The 21,572-nt window shown below is 38.8% G+C and overlaps 1 protein-coding gene across 11 annotated transcripts in view; it reads right to left on the minus strand.

Moving 5' to 3' along the window:
• The window catches only part of Scmh1 (Scm polycomb group protein homolog 1), a 153,126-nt gene that overhangs the window by 90,822 nt on the left and 40,732 nt on the right, over positions 1-21,572 (minus strand). For 8 of the 11 annotated variants that reach the window (XM_087904654.1, XM_085686510.2, XM_048434563.3 and 5 more), the window contains 2 exons: positions 1,086-1,148; positions 289-312 (listed from right to left, as the gene is read on the minus strand). In XM_087904654.1, the coding sequence (XP_087760780.1) occupies positions 289-312; positions 1,086-1,148 (87 nt within the window). Of the gene's footprint in view, positions 1-288; positions 313-1,085; positions 1,149-21,572 lie in introns of those variants that run through there. The other 3 variants (XM_085686511.2, XM_048434571.3, XM_048434567.3) reach the window with 2 other exon arrangements.

Raw genomic sequence — 21,572 nt, forward strand, 5'->3', positions numbered from 1 at the left:
GACTTGGAAGATTAAGAAGTTACTGCCAGTTTGGTTAGTTTCCCGTCTAACCTATACTCTATGTAATTAACCACACTTCTTTTCTTTTGTTATCTTGGTCTACGTTCTCCTGAAAAGAAGAGCCTGATAGGACATCTAAGTTAATTACACACTAATTAAGCAGAGTGATTTCCTGGCTTATGAAATAAAGACATATGGAGTTCTTTTCCTAGTGGATTAAAAACTGCTTACAATCAAATCTCTGGTCTAGTAAGTCACCTTATTTAACAGAAAAAGAAAAGATCTTACCTATCTCCAGGATGTTAGCAGGTCCTATTCAAGAAAATAAATGTTAAACCATAGGTCATCATGATGATTGTAACAGAATGATAGAAAGGTAAAGTTCAGGCACAGTGGTTTGGAAGCTTATCTACTACAATTATCTCATTTTAAAAGAGTCTCTTTATAACAGTATAAGTATATAGAGCATTTGTGGAAAATCGCCCCCAAAGGAATTGGCACTATTAGGAGGTGGGGCCTTTTGGGAAGAAGTGTGTGTGTGTGTGTGTGTGTGTGTGTGTGTGTGTGTGTGTGTGTCACTGTGGTAGTGGGCTTTGAGGTCTCTTTTTTCTCAAGCATCCCTCAGCATGATGGTTGGATGTAAGACACTCAGTTATTTCTCCAGCACCATGGATGTCTGCAAGCCACTATGCTCCCATCATGATGGACTGAACCTAAGAACTGTACGTTAGCTCCCTCAATAAATCTTTATAAGAGTTGCTGTGGTCATGGTGTCTCCTCACAGCAATAATAAGCCCTAGCTAAGACAGCATTCAATTTTGTCTTCCTTCTGTGCCTAAACAAAATAAAAATGCAAAGGCTGAGCAACTGTGCCTAGAACAGTAACACTAATTTGGGATTACTTATACTCAGAATTTAGGTTTTCAGACCAAAAGAAAATATATTGCTTTTGACAAACACCTCTATAAATGATCATATATGCCTTTGATTTAACCAGTAAATTAATTGTAAATCAGACATTTAAGGATAACTATTTTATGGCAAGAGATTGGATACAATTTTTCATACTAAATAGTTTTTCTTACCTTGATACTGAGATGCAGACTCTGACAGCTGATCATACTTATGTTTTTTCACATCATTCCAGTCTATTGTTATAGAAAGAGATAAGGATAAGTCATGAGGAAGGAAAATACAAAATTCAATACTTGAGGCAGTATGCATTAATAGTTCTTAATAAAGAAATGCACCTTAGAGATTTCATTCTAAGCAAATAATATAAATATAGAAAAAGGCTTTATTTTAAAAGGTTCAGCATTGTTTCTAAGAATAGAGAAAGACACGAGTTTCAGGATTTGGTATCATACCTTGGTTCAGGCTTGCTTGAGTTGGCTCTTTCTTTTGGTATGCTCCTGTTCCCTCCTTTTGGAAAGGGAGTGCTTTGTTGGAGAACATTGTTTTAAGGTGTCTTACTTTTGTTTATGCTCTGGTACATTTGTGTAATGATGCAAAGATATACTGCTTTTGTTTATGCTGCATTTGTTAACTCTGAAGCTGTGATTCTTTGCCTGTCTAAAACACGTGATGGTCTAATAAAGAGCTGAACGGCCAACAGTGAGGCAGAAGAAAAGATGGGGAGGGGGTGCTGGCAGGCAGACTATAAATAAAAGGAGAAATCTGAGGAAAGGGAAGGAGCAAGAGAATAGGAGAGGAGGATGCCAGGGGTCAGTCACCTAGCTACATAGCGAGCCACAGAGTAAAAGTGAAAGTAAGATATATAGAAGAAAGAAAAGGAAAAAGCCCAGAGGCAAAAGGTAGACCTGATAAATTTAAGAAAAACTGGCAAGAAACAAGCCAAGCTAAGGCAGAATATTCATAAGAAAGAATAATAATAAGTGTGATTTGAGAACTAGGTGGCATCTCACCCCCACCCCCAAAATGCCAAAAGAGTAAAAAGAGTAAAACAACAAACTTTTGGCATTCCAACATGGGGCTAGAGTAACAGAACACACAACAGCAGTGTTTACTATGTGCCACTGTATATTGGAAATACATAAGTTCTTTATAGGCATTCAGAGTAAGAGATTGCATGAATCTCAGAAAAGACTGCATTTACTCCTTTGAACAGCTTTAGATCTGTTAAAGACTAGGGGATGTTTTTGAAGTTGGACTAAATGTATTCTGCCTTATCACATTGCCAAAAGCCTATGGGCAGGCTTAAAGTAATATATTTGGATGTCAAATTGGCAAGGGGTAGACTGTCAATAGTTATTACTGCCAACTTGATTAGCTCTAGGGTCACTTAAAATATTAGCAATGTCTTTTTTGTTTGTTTGTTTGTAGATTGGGTTAAGGTGAGAAGACTCTCCATCAGCCTGCAACAAATGTGGGTGGTACCATTCTATGGGCTGGTTTCCTAGACTGAATGAAAAGGAGAAAACAAACAATGGCTGGCATCCACTGCTCACAGTCAGGCCACACCAGTCAGAACAGGTATGAGCCCCACCTTCACTTGGAACTCTCCTATGCCCTCGGTTCGGATCCCAAAGACTCACCTCACAGACACCTCTTTCCACTTTACAGCCCACGGCTGCTGCTGTGCCCCTACCCTACTCCATCTCTGGTAGATATCTACTGCTAAGGTTAAGAGCAGTTAAGAGCCTCACCTGTCATCTAAACCCTTCCAATCTCTGGGTTCTGAACCGAAAGACTGAAGTCACACATGCATGCGTGGACACACACACACACACACACACACACCTGTCACCCCCTATAGGGGCAAATATCCAATGCTCAAGTGAAGGTCATGTCAGTCAGAAGAATAGAGACCCCTTCAACTAAAGGCCACACCAGGTCAGGCTAGCTACTAGAAGTCCAGCCACCTACTCTACAGACTTCCTGCTGGACCAGAGGTCATGTTGACTGTCAGAAATACAATCACAGCAGAAGACTGAAGAGGAAACAGAAACCAAGGAACAAATCACCAATCCAACAAAAATAAACTCAGAAATTGGCTCCTAGACCTATATTAATCTCAAACCCAGATGCCTAGACACTAGTGTAAAAACAGTCATGACAATATGGTGCTACCAAAGCCCAGCTATTCCAACACAGCTGAAGCACAAGAAAACAACCTTAAAACCAATTTTATGAAGAATACAGCACAGCAGTCCTTAAAGAGGAAATGAATAAAAGCATTAAAGAAATACTGGAAAACACACAAGTTAACAGATAAATCTCTTAAAGACACCCCCTGATGGAGAAGCTCAGCCAATCATATTCTGTTTAGGGTGTGTCCCCCTGGGGCCAAAGAAAATAGATAAAAATCCAGGTACACTTGCCTCTGCCCTTTTTTGTTCCCTGCGCTTCTGGATCGCTGGAACCCTGGTTTTGTAAGTTCCCTTTCTTCTGTTTATTAAAGCTGAATCTTTTATATTAAGCTAGTCTGGTTAATTTCTAACTACCGATCGACCACACCCATCAACCGCCCTCGGAAAAACCCAAACAGGTAAAGGGAATGAATAAAATTGATCAAGATATGAAAATGGAAACAGAAGCAAAAAAGAAAACATATTGATGGAATCCTGGAGAGGGAAAACCTAGGTAAGAGATGGGGAACTACAGACACAAACATTACCAACAGAATACAAGAGAGAGAAGAGAGAATCTCAGCCATAGAAGATAGGATACAAGAAACTGATGCACTGGTCAAAGAAAACATTACATCTTAAAAGTTCCTGACACAAAACATCCAGGAAATCTAGGACACTATGAGAAGACCAAACCTAAAAATGACAGGAATGAAAGAAGATAACCAGCTCAAAGGCACAGAAAGTATTTTCAACAAAATCATAGAAGAAAAATTTCCTAACCTAAAAATGGAGATGCCTAAAATTTACAATAAGCTTATAGAACACCAAATAGATTAGATCAGAAAAGTCCCCTAATCATGTAATAATATTCTAAACATATAGAACAAAGAAAGAATATTAAAAGATGCAAAGGAAAAAGGCCAAGTAATATATAAAGGCAGACCTATTAGAATCACACCTGACTTCTCAATGGAGTCTCAAGAAGCTAGAAGAGCCTGAGTCTTGTAGATGCTAAGAGACCACAGATGCTAACCCAGACTAGTATACTCAGCAAACTTTCAATCACTACAGATTGAGAAAACAAGATATTCCATGATAAAGTCAAATTTAAATAATAGCTATCCACAAATCCACTCCTACAAAAGAAAAACTCCAACCCAAGAAAGTTTACACTAATGAAAACACAAAATAATCTCACACCAGTAAAAGCAAAAGGGAAGAGCGCGCGCGCACACACACACACACACACACACACACACACACACACTCAACATCACCAGACAAATAACAGGAATTAACAATCATTGGTCATAATCTCAGTAACAATGGACTAAATTTCCCAACTAAAAAGAAATAGAATGGATGCAAAATTAGGGTCCATCCTACTGCATACAAGAAACACTCCTCAACTTCAAAGATAGACATTTCCTACGAGTAAAGGGTAGAAAAAGATTTTCCAAGAAAATGGACCCAAGAAGCAAGCTGATATAGTCATTCTAATATCTAACAAAATAAACTTCCAATTAAAATTAATCAAAAGAGATGGGGAAAGATTACTTCATATTCATCAAACAAAAAATCCATCAAGATGATGTCTCAATTCTGAATATCTATGCCCCAAATGCAAGGGCATCCATACTTGTAAAAGAAACATTACTAAAGTTTAAATCACACATTGAACCCCATACCTTAATAGTGCGAGACTTCAATACCCGACTTTCACCAATAGACAGATCATCTAGACAAAAACTAAACAATAATGGAGCTAATAGATGTTACAACTTAATGGACCTAATATAACATTTCGCAACACAAAAGAATATACTGTCTTCTCAGCAACTTTGGAACATACTCCAAAACTGACCACATACTTGGTCACAAAACAAGCCTCAACAGATACAAGAAAATTTAAATAACTCCCTGTATCCTACCAGACCACCAAGGATTAAAAGTGGATCTCGACAACAGAAATAACAGAAAGCCTACAAATTCATGAAAACTGAACAACTGCCTACTGAATGACTACTGGGTCAAGGTGAAATAAAGAAAGAAATGAAAGACTTCCTAGAATTCAATGAAAGTAAGTGCACAACCGATCCAAACACAATGAAATCGGTGCTATAAAAACGAATAGGAGGACCAATGGAACCGAATCGAAGACCCGGATATCAACCCACATACCTATGAATACCTGATTTTTGACAAAAAAGCAAAAAATATAAAATGGAAGAAAAAAAAGCATCTTCAACAAATGGTGATGTTATAACTGAATATCAACACATAGAAGAATGAAAATAGAACCATATCTATCCCCATGCACAAAACTTAAGTCCAAATTGATTAAAGACCTCAATATAGATCCGACCACATGTAACCTGATAGAACAGAAAGTGGGAAATACACTTGAACTCATTGGCACAAGAGACCACTTTCTAAATATAACTCCAGTAGCACAGACACTGAGAATAACACTTAATAAATGGAAGCTCCTGAAACTGAGAAGCTTCTGTAAAGCAAAGGACACAAGACAAACAACAAGACAAAATGGCAGCCTACAGAATGGGAAAAGATCTTCACTAACCCCACATTGGACAGAGAACTGATCTCCAAAATATACAAAGAACTCAAGAAAATGGTCATCAAAAGAAAAAAATAATTCAATAAAAAAAATAGGGTACAGACCTAAACAGAGAACTCTCAACAGAAGAATCTCAAATGGTCAAGAGACACTTAAGGAAATGCTTAACATCCTTAGCCATCAGAGAAATGCAAATCAAAACAACTCTGAGATTCCATCTTACACCTGTCAGAAAGACCAAGATCAAAACATTGAGGACAACTTATGCTGAAGAGGATGTGGGGTAAAGGGAGGGAACATTCCTCCATTGCTGGTGGGAGTGTAAACTGGTACAGAAACATTGAATATCAGTATGGCGATTTCTCAGAAAATGAGGAAACAATCTACCACAAGACCCAGTATCCACTTTTGGGTATAAATCCAAAGGATGCTCAATCAAATCACAAGGACATGTGCTCAGTTATGATTATAGATGTATTATTTGTCAGAGCCAGAACCTAGAAACAACCTAATGCTCCTTGACTGAAGAATGGATAAGGAAAATGTGGTACATTTACACAATGGAGTACTACACGGTGGAAAAAAATAATGACATCTAGAAATTTGTGGACAAATTGATGGATCTAGAAAACATCATATTGAGTGAGGTAACTTAGACCCAGAAAGACAAGTATCATATGTACTCACTCATAAGTGACTTTTAGACATAAAGCAAAGGAAAAACAAACTTACAATTCACAATCCCAGAGAACCTAGACAACAAAGAGGACCCTAAGAGAGACATACATGAATCTAATCTACATGGAAAATAGAAAAAAAACAAGATCTCCTGAGTAAATTGGGGGCATAGGGACCTTGGGAAAGGGTAGAAAGGGAGGGGAGAAGAAGAAAGAGGAGTTCTTAAAACAATTAAAAAAAAGAAATTGGTGTTAAGAGGAAAATGCATAACACTAAGAAATTAAGGAGATCTCCTACTAGCAACTTAACAGCACATCTGAAAGCTCTAGAACAAAAAGAAGCAAACACACCCAAGGAGTAGACAGCAGGAAATAATCATACTGAAGGCTGAAATCAATAAAAGACATAAAGAGAACAGTGGAAAGAAACAATGAAACAAAGAGCTGTTTCTTGAGAACATCAACAATATAGACAAACCTTTATTCAAACTAACGAAAAGGCAGAGAGTATACCCAAATTACCAAAATAGAAACAAAAAGGGGGATGTAACAACAGACACTGAGGAAAGTCAAAGAATCATTAGGCCAAACTTCAAAAAATCTGTACTAAACTGGGTGGTGTGGCGCACACCTTTAATCCCAGCACTTGGGAAGCAGAGGAAGGTGGATCTCTGGGTGCTGGAGGTCAGCCTGGTCTACAAGATCTATTTGCAGGAGAGGTAGAACTGTTATACAGAGAAACCCTGTACTCCACAAAATTGGAAAACATAAAATAAATGGACAATGTTCTTGATAGATACCATTTACCAAAGTTAAATCAAAATCAGATACACAATTTAAATAGATGTATAACTCCTAAGGAAATAGAAGCAGCCATTAAAAGTCTGCCAATCATAAAAAGCCCAGGGCCATACTTTTTGATCACAGAATTCTACCAGACTTTCAAAGAAGAATTAGTACCAATACTTTTCAAATTATTCTACAAAACAGAAACAGAAGGAGCAATGCCAAATTCATTTTATGAGGCTACAATCACCCTGATACCCAAACCACATGAAGACTCAACAGAAAAGAAAAAGGAAATTACAGACCAATATCCCTCATAAACACTGAAGCAAAAATACTCAATAAAACACTCGCAAATCAAATCTAAGAACACATCAAAAAGACCATCCACCATGATCAAGTAGATTTTCTTCCAGAGATGCAGGGATGACTCAATATATGAAAATCTGTCAATGTAATCCACATGTAAACAAACTGAAAGAAAGAAAATACACGATCATCTTACTAGATGCCAAAAATAAACCTTTGACAAAAATCCAACACCCCTCCAATGATTAAAGTCTTCAAGAGATCAGGGATATAAGAGACATACTTAAACATAGTAAAGGCAATTTACAGCAAGCTGATAGCCAACATCAAATTAAATGGAGAGAAACTCAAAGCAATTGGCACAGCCATATCTGATGGGAATGGCAAAAAGTCATAAAGCCAGAACAGCTGCTTGACAAAGATCCAGCAAAGCTGAGCCTCACAATGACCACTATGCCACTTCCGATTTTGATCTCTGCATGTATCATGCTTAGAGAAGGGCATTTTAAATATTTTTTACAATCTCTTTATGAGGCTCTGAGGTATTATTAAAGTATCTGTCCCTGCACTTACTCAGGAACAAGATAATCAGAACAAAGTAAACTTTAAAAAAGTCAACAAGATTCAGTGGGCTAGTGGAGTTGGCCACAGATCAGACTTACAATTCTCTTCCCCCAATACACTAATGTGATTATGTGACATAAACAGCAACAAAATTAGATTAACTCTGCCCTACAGGGACGTATATTGATAGAAAGAATGGTGTGGAAAGATGATAAAAGAATGAGGTGTCAGGACTTCCTTTTCTTAGAAAAGTTAGCTCATGCAGAGTCACTGTGGTGTCATATGGGCAAGGAACAAAAGAATGTCAGGATTAGACACACAAATAATTTCTATAAAGATATAAAATATAAACACTGTATTGTGCCAGAATTTTAATAATAACTGCAGCAACTTTGGTCTGAGGGATTTTTCTTGGGCATTCTGACCATTAAGAGTTAATAACACAGCCGGGCAGTGGGGAGGCACACCTTTAATCCCAGGACTCGGGAGGCAGAGGCAGGTGGATCTCTGTGAGTTTGAGGCCAGCCTGGTCTACAAGAGCTAGTTCCAGAACAGGCTCCAAATTTACAGAGAAACCCTGTCTCGAACCCTCCCACCCCCCAAAAAAGTTAATAATACACTGGGCCTGGGCTGGCTTGGAGATTTTCTATCTAGTGTCCTTAAAACTGCAAGAGCTAACTAGAAGTTGGGTTATAGGGTTGATAAGTAAAAATGATTGTAAAAGATAACTCTAGTTCCTCCTGCAACCTCAGAGGAACTCTGATAGATCTAACAAAATAGACTTCAAACTAAAATCAATCAGAAAGACACTTTATACTCATAACAGGAACAAACCCATCAAGATGAAGACTCAATCCTGAACATCTATGCCCCTAATACAAGAACACCAACATATGTAAAACAAACATTACTAAAACTTAAACTGCACATTAAACCCCACACACTAATAGTAGGAGACTTTCAACACTCCATTCTTGCCAATGGACAGGTCAATCAGACAGAAACTTAACAGAGAAATAAGAGAACTAACAGACGCCATGAATCAAATGGACTTAACAGACATCTACAGAACATTTCACCCAAACACAAAAGAATATACTTTCTTCTCAGCACCTCATGGAAACTTCTCTAAAATTGACCACATACTAGGAAACAAAGCAAACCTCCAGAGATACAAAAAATTTGAAGTAACCCCCTGTATCTAATTAGATCACCATAGTTTAAAGTTAGAATTTAACAACAACACTACTCTCAGAAAGCCTACCAGCTTATGGAAATTGAACAGTGAGCTACTGAACCACCCCTGGGTCAAGGAAGAAATAAAGAAATTAAAGACTTCTTAGAAATCAACGAAAATGAATGCACAATGTACCCAAACCTATGGGACTCAATGAAAGCAGTGCTGACAGAAAAGTTCATAGCACTAAGTGCCTACATAAAGAAAGTGGAGAAAGCTCACACTAGTGACTTTACAGTATACCTGAAAGTCTAGAACAAAAAGACTACATCCAGGAGGAGTAGAAGACAGGAAATAATCAAATTGAGGACTGAAATTAAAAAAAAAATAGAAACAAAGAAAACAATACAAAGAGAGAGAACATCCAAATTAACAAGATCAGAAATGAAAAGGGGGACATAACAACAGACACTGAGGAAATTCAGAGAATATTAAGTACAAAACCCTGTACTCCACAAAATTGGAAAACATAAAAGAAATGGACAATTTTCTGGATAGATACCATATATCACAATTAAATCAACATCAGGTGAACAATTTAAATAGACCTAACAAATGGCAAGGAAATAGAAGCTGTCATCAAAAACCTCCCAACCAAAAAAAGCCCAGTGCTGGATAGTTTTAGTGCAGAATTCTACCAGAACTTCCAAAAAGAGCTAATACCTACACTCCTCAAAGTGTTCCACATAACAGAAACAGAAGGAACATTGCCAAACTCTTTTTATGACTAACCTGATACCAAAACCACACAAAGACTCAACGAAGAAAGAGAATTACAGACCAGTCTCACTCATGAACATAGATAATAAAATACTGGGAAATAGAATCCAAGAACACATCAAAAAAAAATCATCCACCTTGATCAAGTCGGCTTCATCCCAGAGATACAGGGATAGTTCAACATATGAAAATCTATCAATGTATTCCATCATGTAAATAAACTGAAAGAAAAAGGCCATATGATCATCTCATTACAAGCTGAAAAAGCATTTGACAAAATCCAACACCCCTTCATGATAAAGGTCTTGGAGAGATCAGGTATACAAGGAACATACCTAAACATAATAAAAGCAATATACAACAAGTCATCAGCCAACATCAAATCAAATGGAGAGAGAACTCAAAGCAATTCCACTAAAATCAGGAACAAGACAAGACTGTCACTCTCTCCATATCTATTCAACATAGTTCTTGAAGTTCTGGCTATCACAATAAGAAAACAAAAGGAGATCAAGGGGATCCACATTGGAAAAGAAGTCAAACTTTCATTATTTGCAGATTATATGATAGTATATATAAGTGACCCAAAAAATTCTACCAGGGAACTCTTACAGTTGATAAATACCTTCAGTGATGTGGCAGAATATAAGATCAATTCAAAAAAATCAGTAGCCCTCCTATATACAAATGATAAAGAGGCTGAGAAAGAAATCAGAGAAACATTACCTTTGACAATAGCCACAAATAACGTGAAATATCTTGGGATAACCTAACTAAAGAACTTTAAGTCTTTGAAGAAAGAAAGTGAAGAAGATAGAAAATGGAAAGATCTCCTGTGTTCTTGGATAGGTAGGATCAACATAATAAAAATGGCAATCCTATCAAAAGCGATCTATAGATTCAATGCAATCCCCATCAAAATCCCAACACAATTCTTCACAGATCTTGAAAGAACAATAATCAACTTCATATGGAAAAAAACAAAAAACCCAGGATAGCCAAAACAATCCTGTACAATAAAGGAATTTCTGGAAGCATTACAATTCCTGACATCAAACTCCACTAAAGAGCTACAGTACTGAAAACAGCCTGGTACTGGCATAAGAACAGACAGGAGGACCAATGGAACTGAATAGAAGACCTGGAAATTAATTTACACAACTATGAACACCCGATTTTTGACAAAGAAGCTAAAGAAAGCTAAAGAAGAAAAAAAGCATCTTCAACAAATGGTGCTGGCATAACTGCATGTCAGCATGGAGAAGAATGAAAATAGATCCATATCTATCCCATGCACAAAACTCAGGTCCAAATGGATTAAAGACCTCAATATAAATCTGACCACATGGAACCTGACAGAAGAGAAAGTGGGAAATAGACTTCAATACATGGGCATAGAAGACCACTTCCTAAATATAACCCTGGCAACACAGACGCCAAGAACACTTAATAAATAGGACCTCCTGAAACTGAGAAGCTTCTGTAAAGCAAAGGACACGGTCAATAAGACAAAAAGGCAGCCTACTGAATGGGAAAAGATCTTTACCAACCCCACATCAGACAAAGGACTGAGTTACAAAATATATAAAGAACCCAAGAAATTAGACATCAAAATTTCAAATAACCCAACTGAAAAAATGGGGTACAGAACTAAACAGAAAATTCTCAACAGAAGAATCTCAAACGGCCGAAAGACATTTGAGGAAATGTTCAACATCCTTAGCCATCAGGGAAATGCAAATCAAAACAACTCTGAGATACCATCTACCACCTGTTAGAATGGCTAAAATCAAAAACATTGAGGACAACTTATGCTGGAAAGGGTGTGGAGTAAGGGGAACACTCCTCCGTTGCTGGTGGGAATGCAAACTTGTACAACCACTTTGGAAATCAGTATTGTGGTTTCTCAGAAAATTGGGAATCAAAATACCTCAGGATCCATCAATACCACTCCTGGGCATACACCCAAAAGATGCTCAATCATACTACAGAGACATTTGTTCAACTATGCTTATTATCAGTGTTATTTGTAATAGCCAGAACTTGGAAACAAGCTAGGTGCCCCTCAACTGAAGAATGGATAAGGAAAGTGTAGCACATTTCCACATTAGAGCATTAATCAGCAGAAAAAAAAAACAATGACATCTTGAAATTTGCATAACAAATGGATGGAACTAGAAAACACCATCCTGAGTGAGGTAACCCAGACCCAAAGATAAGAATATGATATGTACTCACTCATAAGTGGATACTAGATATAAGTAAGGGTTATTGAACATATAATTCATGACCTTAGAGAAGCTAAGTAATAATGTGATCCCAAAGAAAAACATATAGATCCACCTGGAAATTGGAAACAGACAAGGTCGCCTGGCAAGAGTTGGGAGCATGGGGGTGGGGGAGAAGAAGGAAGGGGAGAGGGGGAGGGTTGGGGAAAGCTTGGGGGAGTGGGATAGTTGAGTTGGAGGAAGAACGAATATGGGAGCAAGGAGATATCTTGATTGAGGGAGCCATTATGGGGTTAGCAAGAAACCTGGCTCTAGAGAAATTACCAGGAATCCACAAGGATGACCCCAGCTAAGACCCTAAGCAGTAGAGGAGAGAGTGCCCGAACTGGCCTTGCCCTGTAGTCAAACTGCTAAATATCAACATAGAACCTTCGTCCAGCAACTAATGGAAACAGAAGCAGAGACCCACAGGGAAGCACTAGGCTGAGCTCCCAAAGTCCAGTTGAAGAGTGGGAGGAGTCAGAATATGAGCAGGGATGTCAAGACCATGGTGGGTACACCCACTAAAACAGTCTACCTGAGCTAATGGGAGCTCACCAACATCGGCCTGACTGAGAAGGAACAAGCATGAGACCAGGCTGGTCCCTCTGAATGTAGCTGACAGTTGCATGGCCGGGGCAGACTGAGGGCAGTGGCACCAGAATTTATCTCTACTGCCTGTACTGACTTTTTAGGAGCCTATTCTCTTTGGATGGATACCTTACTCAGCCGAGATATAGTAGGGAGGGGCTTGGGCCTTCCCCAAAGCAATGTGCCTTGCCTTCTCTGGGGAGCGTATGGAGGGTGGGGTGGGGGTGGGTGGAGGAAGTAGGAGGCAGGGAGGGAGTGGGAACTTGGATTGGTATGTATGAAAGAAAATACTTTGTTTTCTTTTTTTAAAAAATAAATAAATAAATAAACATAATTTCTAAAGAAACCTGTAAATCCCACAGATTCTTCAATGTAAACTAGCTGTAAAGCAATATATTCTTTTTTTAAATGTTGAATACAATAATAAGATGGATGAGGTGCTGCAGATATCCGCATCCCTGCTGACATGTGGTGGCTGCCAGCAGAACATAGGGGACCACTACTTCCTGAAAGCCATCAACCAATACTGACATGAGGATTGCCTCAGCTGTGACCTCTGTGGGTGCCACCAGGGAGAGGTGGGGCGGTGTCTCTACTACAAGCTGGGACAGAAGTTGAGCAGCAGATACTATCAGGCTTTTTGGTCAAGATGGTCTCTGTGCTACCTGTGACAAGCGGATCCATGCCTGTGAGATGACAATGCGCGTGAAAGACAACGTGTATCACCTGGAGTGCTTCAAGTGTGCTGCCTGTCGGAAGCATCTCTGTGTTGGCGACAGATACTTCCCCATCAACTCTGACATAGTGTGTGAACAAGACATCTATGAGTGGACTAAGATCAGTGGGATAATCTAGGCCAGAGTCCCAGGCACCTTTGGGGAGGTGTTCGGTGAAAACACTGTCTCTGTTGGGTTTATTTTTAGGCACTTTGGGAACCAGAGGGTGGGCGAGGCATGACTTAGGAGACTGGACTCTCCTTGGGCACTAAGACATAGCATCCACATGACATAATGCAAAGGCCACAGCTTCAGTGACAAAAGGACCAGCCCTTAGAGAGAATTTGTGGTCACAGGCTATCCGTAGTAACTGACAAGATTAGTGGAGGAAACGTTTAGGGACCAGCATGCACCGCATCATCATGATATGATTTCCCAGATAGGCAGTATTGGGTAAAGACTAGATGTAACCATGGCATTTAAGGACTAGAGATGTACAATTAATTTCTTCCTGGCTTTGGAACTACCCCCATTCCAGTCACTGTCCTTTACACAAAAGAAGGAAAGAGAGAATAGCAGACATTCTTTTTTTTCTTGGTCATCTTCCAATGGCCTAAAGCTTTGGAGCCAGGGGAAACTGCATGGAAATACATTTCTTTTGGGAATGAAATACACACCTTTCAATCAAACAAATATGTAAAGAAAAGTTGATGAATCACTGTTTTTAGATATCTTCATTTTGAGGTTAGGCACTCCCCCCAGACTGTTTCTATACAAATGAAAATCTTAAGAAGTCAAAGTTGTTCAACTATTTTATTATCTTAGATTATATCAAAGTATTTGTTATGTGTCATTAAAAAAAAACCTTGATTCTGAAGACTTAATAAAAATGACAAGCTTAAAAAATGAATGAAGGTCACCATGAAATTCTAAAAAGTATTATTTATAAGTACAACCAATTAGAACTTGAATAAAATACAAATCATATAGTAATCCCACAAAAACTAAAAAAAAAAGATAATTCTGTCATGGTTTATCAATGTAGACTAAAAGATATGCAAGAGGAAGTTGAACACATGTCCAAGAACAGAAATCATATGATCTATGTTTTAGAACAACATGAATCTATTCCTGCTTACTGAATTCTGTACAAATAAACATTTGACTGCTAGTAATAATTCAGGCTGTAAAATTCTCCCAGATCAACCAATGGCCTGACTCAATCCTCCCTTGCCAACTCCTTATTTCCTTTCATGGACATGGCCACTGCTGGGGCTGGCCCCCAACAGCAATTCCACTAAAATCTGGAATAAGACAAGGCTGTCCAGTGTCTCCATATCTGTTCAATACGGTACTTGAAGTGCTAGCTAGAGAATAAGACAACTAAAGGAGATCAAGGAGATACAAATTTGAAAGGGAGAAGTCAAAGTATCATTATTTGCAAATGATATTATAGTATAATAAGTGACTCAAAAAATTCTGCCAGGGAACTCCTAAACAGCTGATAAACACCTTCAGTGAAGTGGTTGGATTCAAGATTAACTAAAAAAAAAAAAAATTAGTAGCCCTCCTAAATACAAATGACAAATGGGCAGGCTGAGAAAGAAATTAGGAACATAACATCCTTCACAATAGCCACAAGTAATATAAAACATCCTGGCATAACTCTAACCAAGCAAATGAAAGACCCATATGACAAGAACTTCAAGTGTTTGAAGAAAGAAATTGAAGAAGATAAGAGAAGATGGAAAGATCTCCCCGTTCACAGATCACTAGGACTAATATAGTAACAACGGCCATTTTACCAAAAGCAATCTACAGATTCAGTGCAATGCCCATTAAGATTCTAAGACAATTTTTTACAGACCTTGGAAGAACACTACTCAACTTCATATGGAAAAACAAAAAATCCCAGGTGAGGTAAAACAGTCTTGTACAATAATAGACCTCAGAGTATCACCATCTCTGATTTCAAGCTCTACGCATAGCATTGGGGAAAAAAAAAAAGACAGGGTGATCAATGGAATCAAATTAAAGACTCAGACGTAAAGCCACACATCTATGGACACCTGATTTTTTTTTTTAAAATAAAGAAGCCAGAACTATACAATGGAAAAAAGAAAGCATCTTCTTCAACAAATGGTGCTAGTCTAATTGGATGTCTACGAGTAAAATAATGCAAATACATCTATCTCTGCTGCCCTGCACAAAAGTCAAGTCCAAGTGGCTTGAGTAAAACCAAATACACTGAATGTGACAGAAGAGAAAGTGGGGAATAGCCTTGAAGACATTGGCACAGAAGACAACTTTCTCTTCCTGAACAGAACATCAATAATGCAGGCACTAAGATCAACAATTGATAAGCGGCACCTCATGAAACTGGAAATCTTCTGTAAGTTTCTGTAAGGCAAAGGAAACCAACAATAGAACAAAACAGCAGACTACAGAATGGAAAAAGATTTTCACCAATTCCATATATGACTGAAGGTTAACTTCTTTCTCTCTTTCTCTCTCTCTTTTCCTTCCTTCCTTCCTTTCTTTCTTTTTTGGCCTTTCAAGACAGGGTTTTTCTGTATTGCTTCGGAGCCTTTCCTAGAACTTTCTCTGTAGGTAGACCAGGTTGGCCTTGAACTCACAGAGATCCACCTGCCTCTACCTCCCAAGTGTTGGGATTAAAGGTGTGTGCCACCACCACCCAGCTTAATTTCTAATATATATATATTAGAAACTATATATATATATCAAGATATATATCTAATATATATATATATATCAAGAAACTAGACATCAACAAACCAAATAATCCAATTAAAATAGGGTACAGATCTAAATAGATAATTCTCAACAGAAGAATCTCAAATGGCAAGAAACATTTAAATATTCAAAGCAATGTGCCTTACCTTCTCTGAGGAGTGGATGGGGGGGATGCTAGGTGGAGGGGAAAGGAGGAGGAAATGGGAACTGGGGTTGGTATGGAAAATAAAAAGATTGCTTTCTTTTTAAAAATAAATAATTAATTTGAAAAAAAAGAAATACTCAACATCTTTAGCCATCAGGGGAATGCAAATCAAAATGACTCTGAGATTCCATCTTAAACCTATCAGAATGACTAGGATTAAAAACACAAGTGATAGCTCATGATGGAGAAGATGTAGAACAAGAGGAACACTCCTCTATTGCTGGTGGAAGTGTAAACTTGTGTAGTCACTTTGGAAATCAATATGGTGGTTTCTCAAAAAATTGGGAATCGATCTACCTCAAGACCCAGTTATACCACTCCTGGATATATACCCAAAAGATGCTCAATCATATCAAAAAGACACTTGCTCAATTATATTCACAGCATCTTTATTTGTAATACCCAGAAACTGGAAACAACCTACATGTCCCTCAACCCTACCTACATGTGGTACATTTACGCAATGGAGTATTACTCAGCTGTTTAAAAAAAAGTAACAACATGAAAATTTCAGGCAAATAGATGGAACTAGAAGAAAATCATCCTGAGTAAGGTAACCCAGATCTAGAAAAACAAACATGGTATGTACTCACTGATAAGTGGATATTAGTTGTAAAGTAAAGGATAACCATGCTACAATCTACAGACCCAGAGAGGCTAAGAACAAGGTGGGCTCAATGGGAAGGCATGGAGTCCTCTGGGAAGGGGAAATAGAATAAATATCTCGGGTGGACTCTGGGAGAGTAGGGACAATAACAGAAGGGATCAGGTTGGGGAAGATGGAGAGAGTACTGGAAGAGACAACAGGAACTAGTGGGCATTGAGAGGGCAAGGCAGAAACCTAGTGCAATGGAAACTCAAAGGAATCTATAGTGGTGACCTTAGCTAAGACTCCTACTAAGGGGAAGACACAGCCTGAACCAGTCATCTCCTGTAAACAGGCAAGACTTCCACTGGAGGGACAGGGACACCAACCCAGCCACAAAACTTTTGACCTACAATTTGTCCTGCCTGCAAGATGTGCTCAGGTAAAGGTGAAGCAGAAATTGTGGGAGAGGCCAACCAATGACTACTCCAGATTGAGACCCATGCCATGAGAGTGAGCCAGGAACCAAAGGCTACATATTCCAGAGAAGTAGGATAGAACCAAACACACTGGTGGGGAGAAAGTCAATGAGATGATTCCTAATGACACTCTGCTATACTTGTAGACAAGAACCTAGCATAATTGTCATCAGAGGTTCCATCCAGCAACTGATAGGAGCAGAGCAGGGACCCACAGCCAAACATTAGGCAGAGCTTGGGGAATCCTGTGAAGATGGGAAGAAAGGATTGTAGGAACCAGAGGGATCAAGGACACCACAAGAAAACTCACAGAATCACCTGACCAGGGCTCCCAGGGGCTCCCAGAGACTGAACCAACAAGAAGCCTGCATGGATTTGACCTGGGTAAGACAATTTGAATTGCCCTAACATATCCTCTGAATATGTTATGGTTGTGGAGCTTGATCTTCTTAGGGTTACTCCTAACAGGGGCTGTCTCTGACTCTTTTATCTTGTTTTTGAACCCTTTTCCTCCTACTGGGTTGCCTTAGCCAGTTTAACATGAAGGAAGGTACCTAGTCTTATTGCAACCTGATATGCCATGTTAGGTTGATATCCCTGGGAGGCCTGCCCTTTTCTGAGGGAAAACAGAGGAGGAACTGGGAGGAGAGGAAGAAAGAGAAACTGCAGTTGGAATGTAATATATGGGAGAAGAATAAATTTTTTAAAAAAGAAAACAAGATGAGCTTCCTGTAATGATTTTAAAGTTGAAATTAGAATTTTCAGGTAAGATGGCATATTAGAAGCTGCATCTGTGTGAGTGAATGAATAGAATATAGTAGATAGAAGAATAACTAGGATTCTGTGTTATTGCTCTAAGATGTTCCTGCCAACCCTCTTACTCATTGACCAGTGTTTTCTGTGCACATCAGCAAATGTAAACTGATGGACCCAAGTATGTGTGAACCTTTACTGTTTGTGTAGTAAGCAGGTTGCCAAAGCCACCAGCTGATCAACATCCACTCTCTGCAAGGGAACTGTTAGCAGGATCAGCAAAGGAGTCCCGAAAAGAAGATCCAGACTGTGAACCAAAACCTGAGACAGCCAGACAGAGAAAACAATCTTCCTGCAACACCCTTTTCAGAATAAAGCTACACAGGATTTTAGGAAGTATGCTGTGGCCTAACACAGTAGTCAGTACATGAAAATACACATACGGGCTAGCTGTCCACATCTTTTCAGAGCCTGATTCACAGAAAGCCTGACCTATGGTAAATTCAATCCCCAATTCATTAGTTACAAAATTGTTAACTTGCCTGGGAAGTAGACAGGGGGCATAGCTGGATGAAGGAAGGCTTAAAGGTTTTTCTATTAATTTCATTTCAGATTCAACTAACACCTACTATACACAAGTCTTAGGCCAGTATAACTGTCTCATATATATCATATCAGGCATTATCAGTATCTTTTTAAAGGTGAGAAATTAGGATGCAGTAAGGTTAATCATGCCAGAGAGAAATATTTGTTGGTTGGACAAGAGCAAGGAAAGATAAATATATAGTAACATTCTACAAAAAAAGTTAATACACAAATAAATTGAAACAATGTCTGGGGGAACCTCCCAACTAGCTGTTGGTCAAAAGATCCCTAAAGACCCTAGAACAATACAGACATTTTGCCACTGTTCTACAATGCTCATCAGAACTTGATGGGAAGACCACGGAAGTATAACCACAGATTTACAGAACACAGAGAAATCAAGCTGGACCTGAGTTGGAAGCTTCCTTTTTGCTGGCTACTTCTCATGGTATCAGAAGGTGCCATGCAGGCTACTAGGGTGGGGGGGGGGGAGACATTCAACAAGTCTTACTCAGCTGTGAACCCTGCAAGCTACAGTAGTGACCTGCCAAGAGAGTCATGCAGTGGCTTTCTGATTTAAGGCCCAATCCACAGAAGGGAACCCATTCTGGTACTGTAAATCTACTAAAGAACCCATGACTGGGGAGGGTCATGGGCCTTAGTATTGTTCTGCTAAATGGATAAGTTGTCAAACTGCCTTCTAACTGCCAGAGTTTATACCCACAGATTGGTGCTGTTCTCAATTTTGTCAGAAGCTTCTCACTGGTGCTGGAAGCAGTTAATGAAGAGATTCAAAACTAGTCAACATGCTAAGAGTAAGTGACAGTGCTCTACCCTAAAGAGAACATCTACATAACTCCTTCCAAGACTCAGGGAACATTTTGGGAGAGGGGGCAGAAAGAATATAAGAGCCAAATGATGAGGAAGTGTGCTGTGAAAAGGGTCTTACGAATACAACATGGGACCCATAGCAGCTGTGGTTACATGCACAAGACCAGCCAAGACTGGGCCAGCCAGCATTTCATCATGGATGGAGGGGGGTTCATAAGGCCTCACCTGTCATCTAAGGGACTACTGGCAGTTAGTGGCTGCTGTGAGGGAAGTGTCATTTTCTTCAGTGGAAAGTTGCCCACACTACTACAGTAAATAACCCTCTGCTTATGCTCGTGCAAGCAAGCACAAAAGACATGAAAGGAAGAGGTGAACTTCTTGAGAAGAAAAAAAGGATTCAGCAGAAGATGAAGGAGGAATAAGCAAGGTAAAAGAGATGAAAATAATTAAAATTAATTATATACATATATGAAATTGTCAAAGAAAAAGAAAAATAGAAATAACACTTGTAACCCTGCTTACCTAGGTTTATTCATTCAACAAATATTTATCATTTACTATTTATCAGTCACTACTCTAAATATTGAGATTTATCACTGAATAAAGCATACAGAGACTTCAGATTATATTCTATGGTGTGTCATCATGGATTTCAAAAAATCTTTTTTTAAAAAAATTAGAGGCATCTTTTCTTGAAGATTTTACTATTTACTTATATGTATGTGTGTGTACATGTGCATGCATGAATATGTGTGTGTGTGGGCTTCCTATGGAGGTCAAAAGAGGGCCTCAGATCCCTTAGATCTGGAGTTAAAGGGTTACTGGAGTTACAGGAGTTATACATGACATGAGTTTGGAGTTCAAACTGTAGTCCTTTGAAGAGTAGCAAGTTTTCTTAACTGTTGAGCCATCTCCCCAGATTCTTATTTAAGGTATTTCTTTAATTAATTATTTTTAATTAATTAATTAATTTAAAATTTCCACCTCCTTCCATCCTCCCATTTCCCTCCCACTCCCCCACTCTTCCTCCCCCTTGCTCTCCAGTCCTAAGAGAAGTCAGGATGCCCTGTCTTGTGGGAAGTCCAACCCCCGCCTCCATCCTAGGAAGGTGTGCATCCAAACAGACTAGTTTTTTCATTTATTTTATATACTGATTGCAGTTTCCCCTTCCTCCTCTTACACCCCCCCCAATCTACTTTTCCTCTGTTTCTGTTCAGAAAGGGAAAGGCCTATCACGGGTGTCATAAACCATGGCATATCAAGTTGAGGTAGGACTAAGTTTCTCACTTTGTATTAATGTTGGGCATGACAACCCATTATGGGGCATAGGTTCCGAAAAGCCAGCTCAAGTGATCTGAGACATCTTAAAGAATATTCATTGCAAGGAGGTACATGTCAAAAACTTTTAGATAATGGCATGTGCCCTGTGGTTACTCATACCCTAAAATGAGCAAGCAGAAAGGCTAGGTGAGCACTTATTATCAAATAGAAGGAAAACTTTGCAAGCTGAATAGGAAATCCAAGGGTTGGACAAGGGAGGTAACTAGATAAACTACGAAGAGCCTAGTAAACCTTGAAATTCTCTTTCATTAAGAACCAAAGAATACTCAGGAGGCAGAGGCAGGCAGATCTCTGAGTTTGAGGCCAGCCTAGCCTACAGAGCAAGTTCCAGGACAGCAAGGGCTACACAGAGAAATTGTGTTTGGCAGGAAAAAAAAAGACAAAGGTAAGAAAATAAACAATTTAACCTCAAAAGGTCATGAATTCCTACTGATTAAGTTCCCAGGATAGTTAAGGCTACACAGAAAAACCCTGTCTTAAAAACCAAACCAAACCAAATCA

Source organism: Myodes glareolus, chromosome 3, assembly GCF_982192425.1.
Source record: "Myodes glareolus chromosome 3, mMyoGla1.1, whole genome shotgun sequence".
Classification (NCBI taxonomy): Eukaryota; Metazoa; Chordata; class Mammalia; order Rodentia; family Cricetidae; genus Myodes; species Myodes glareolus.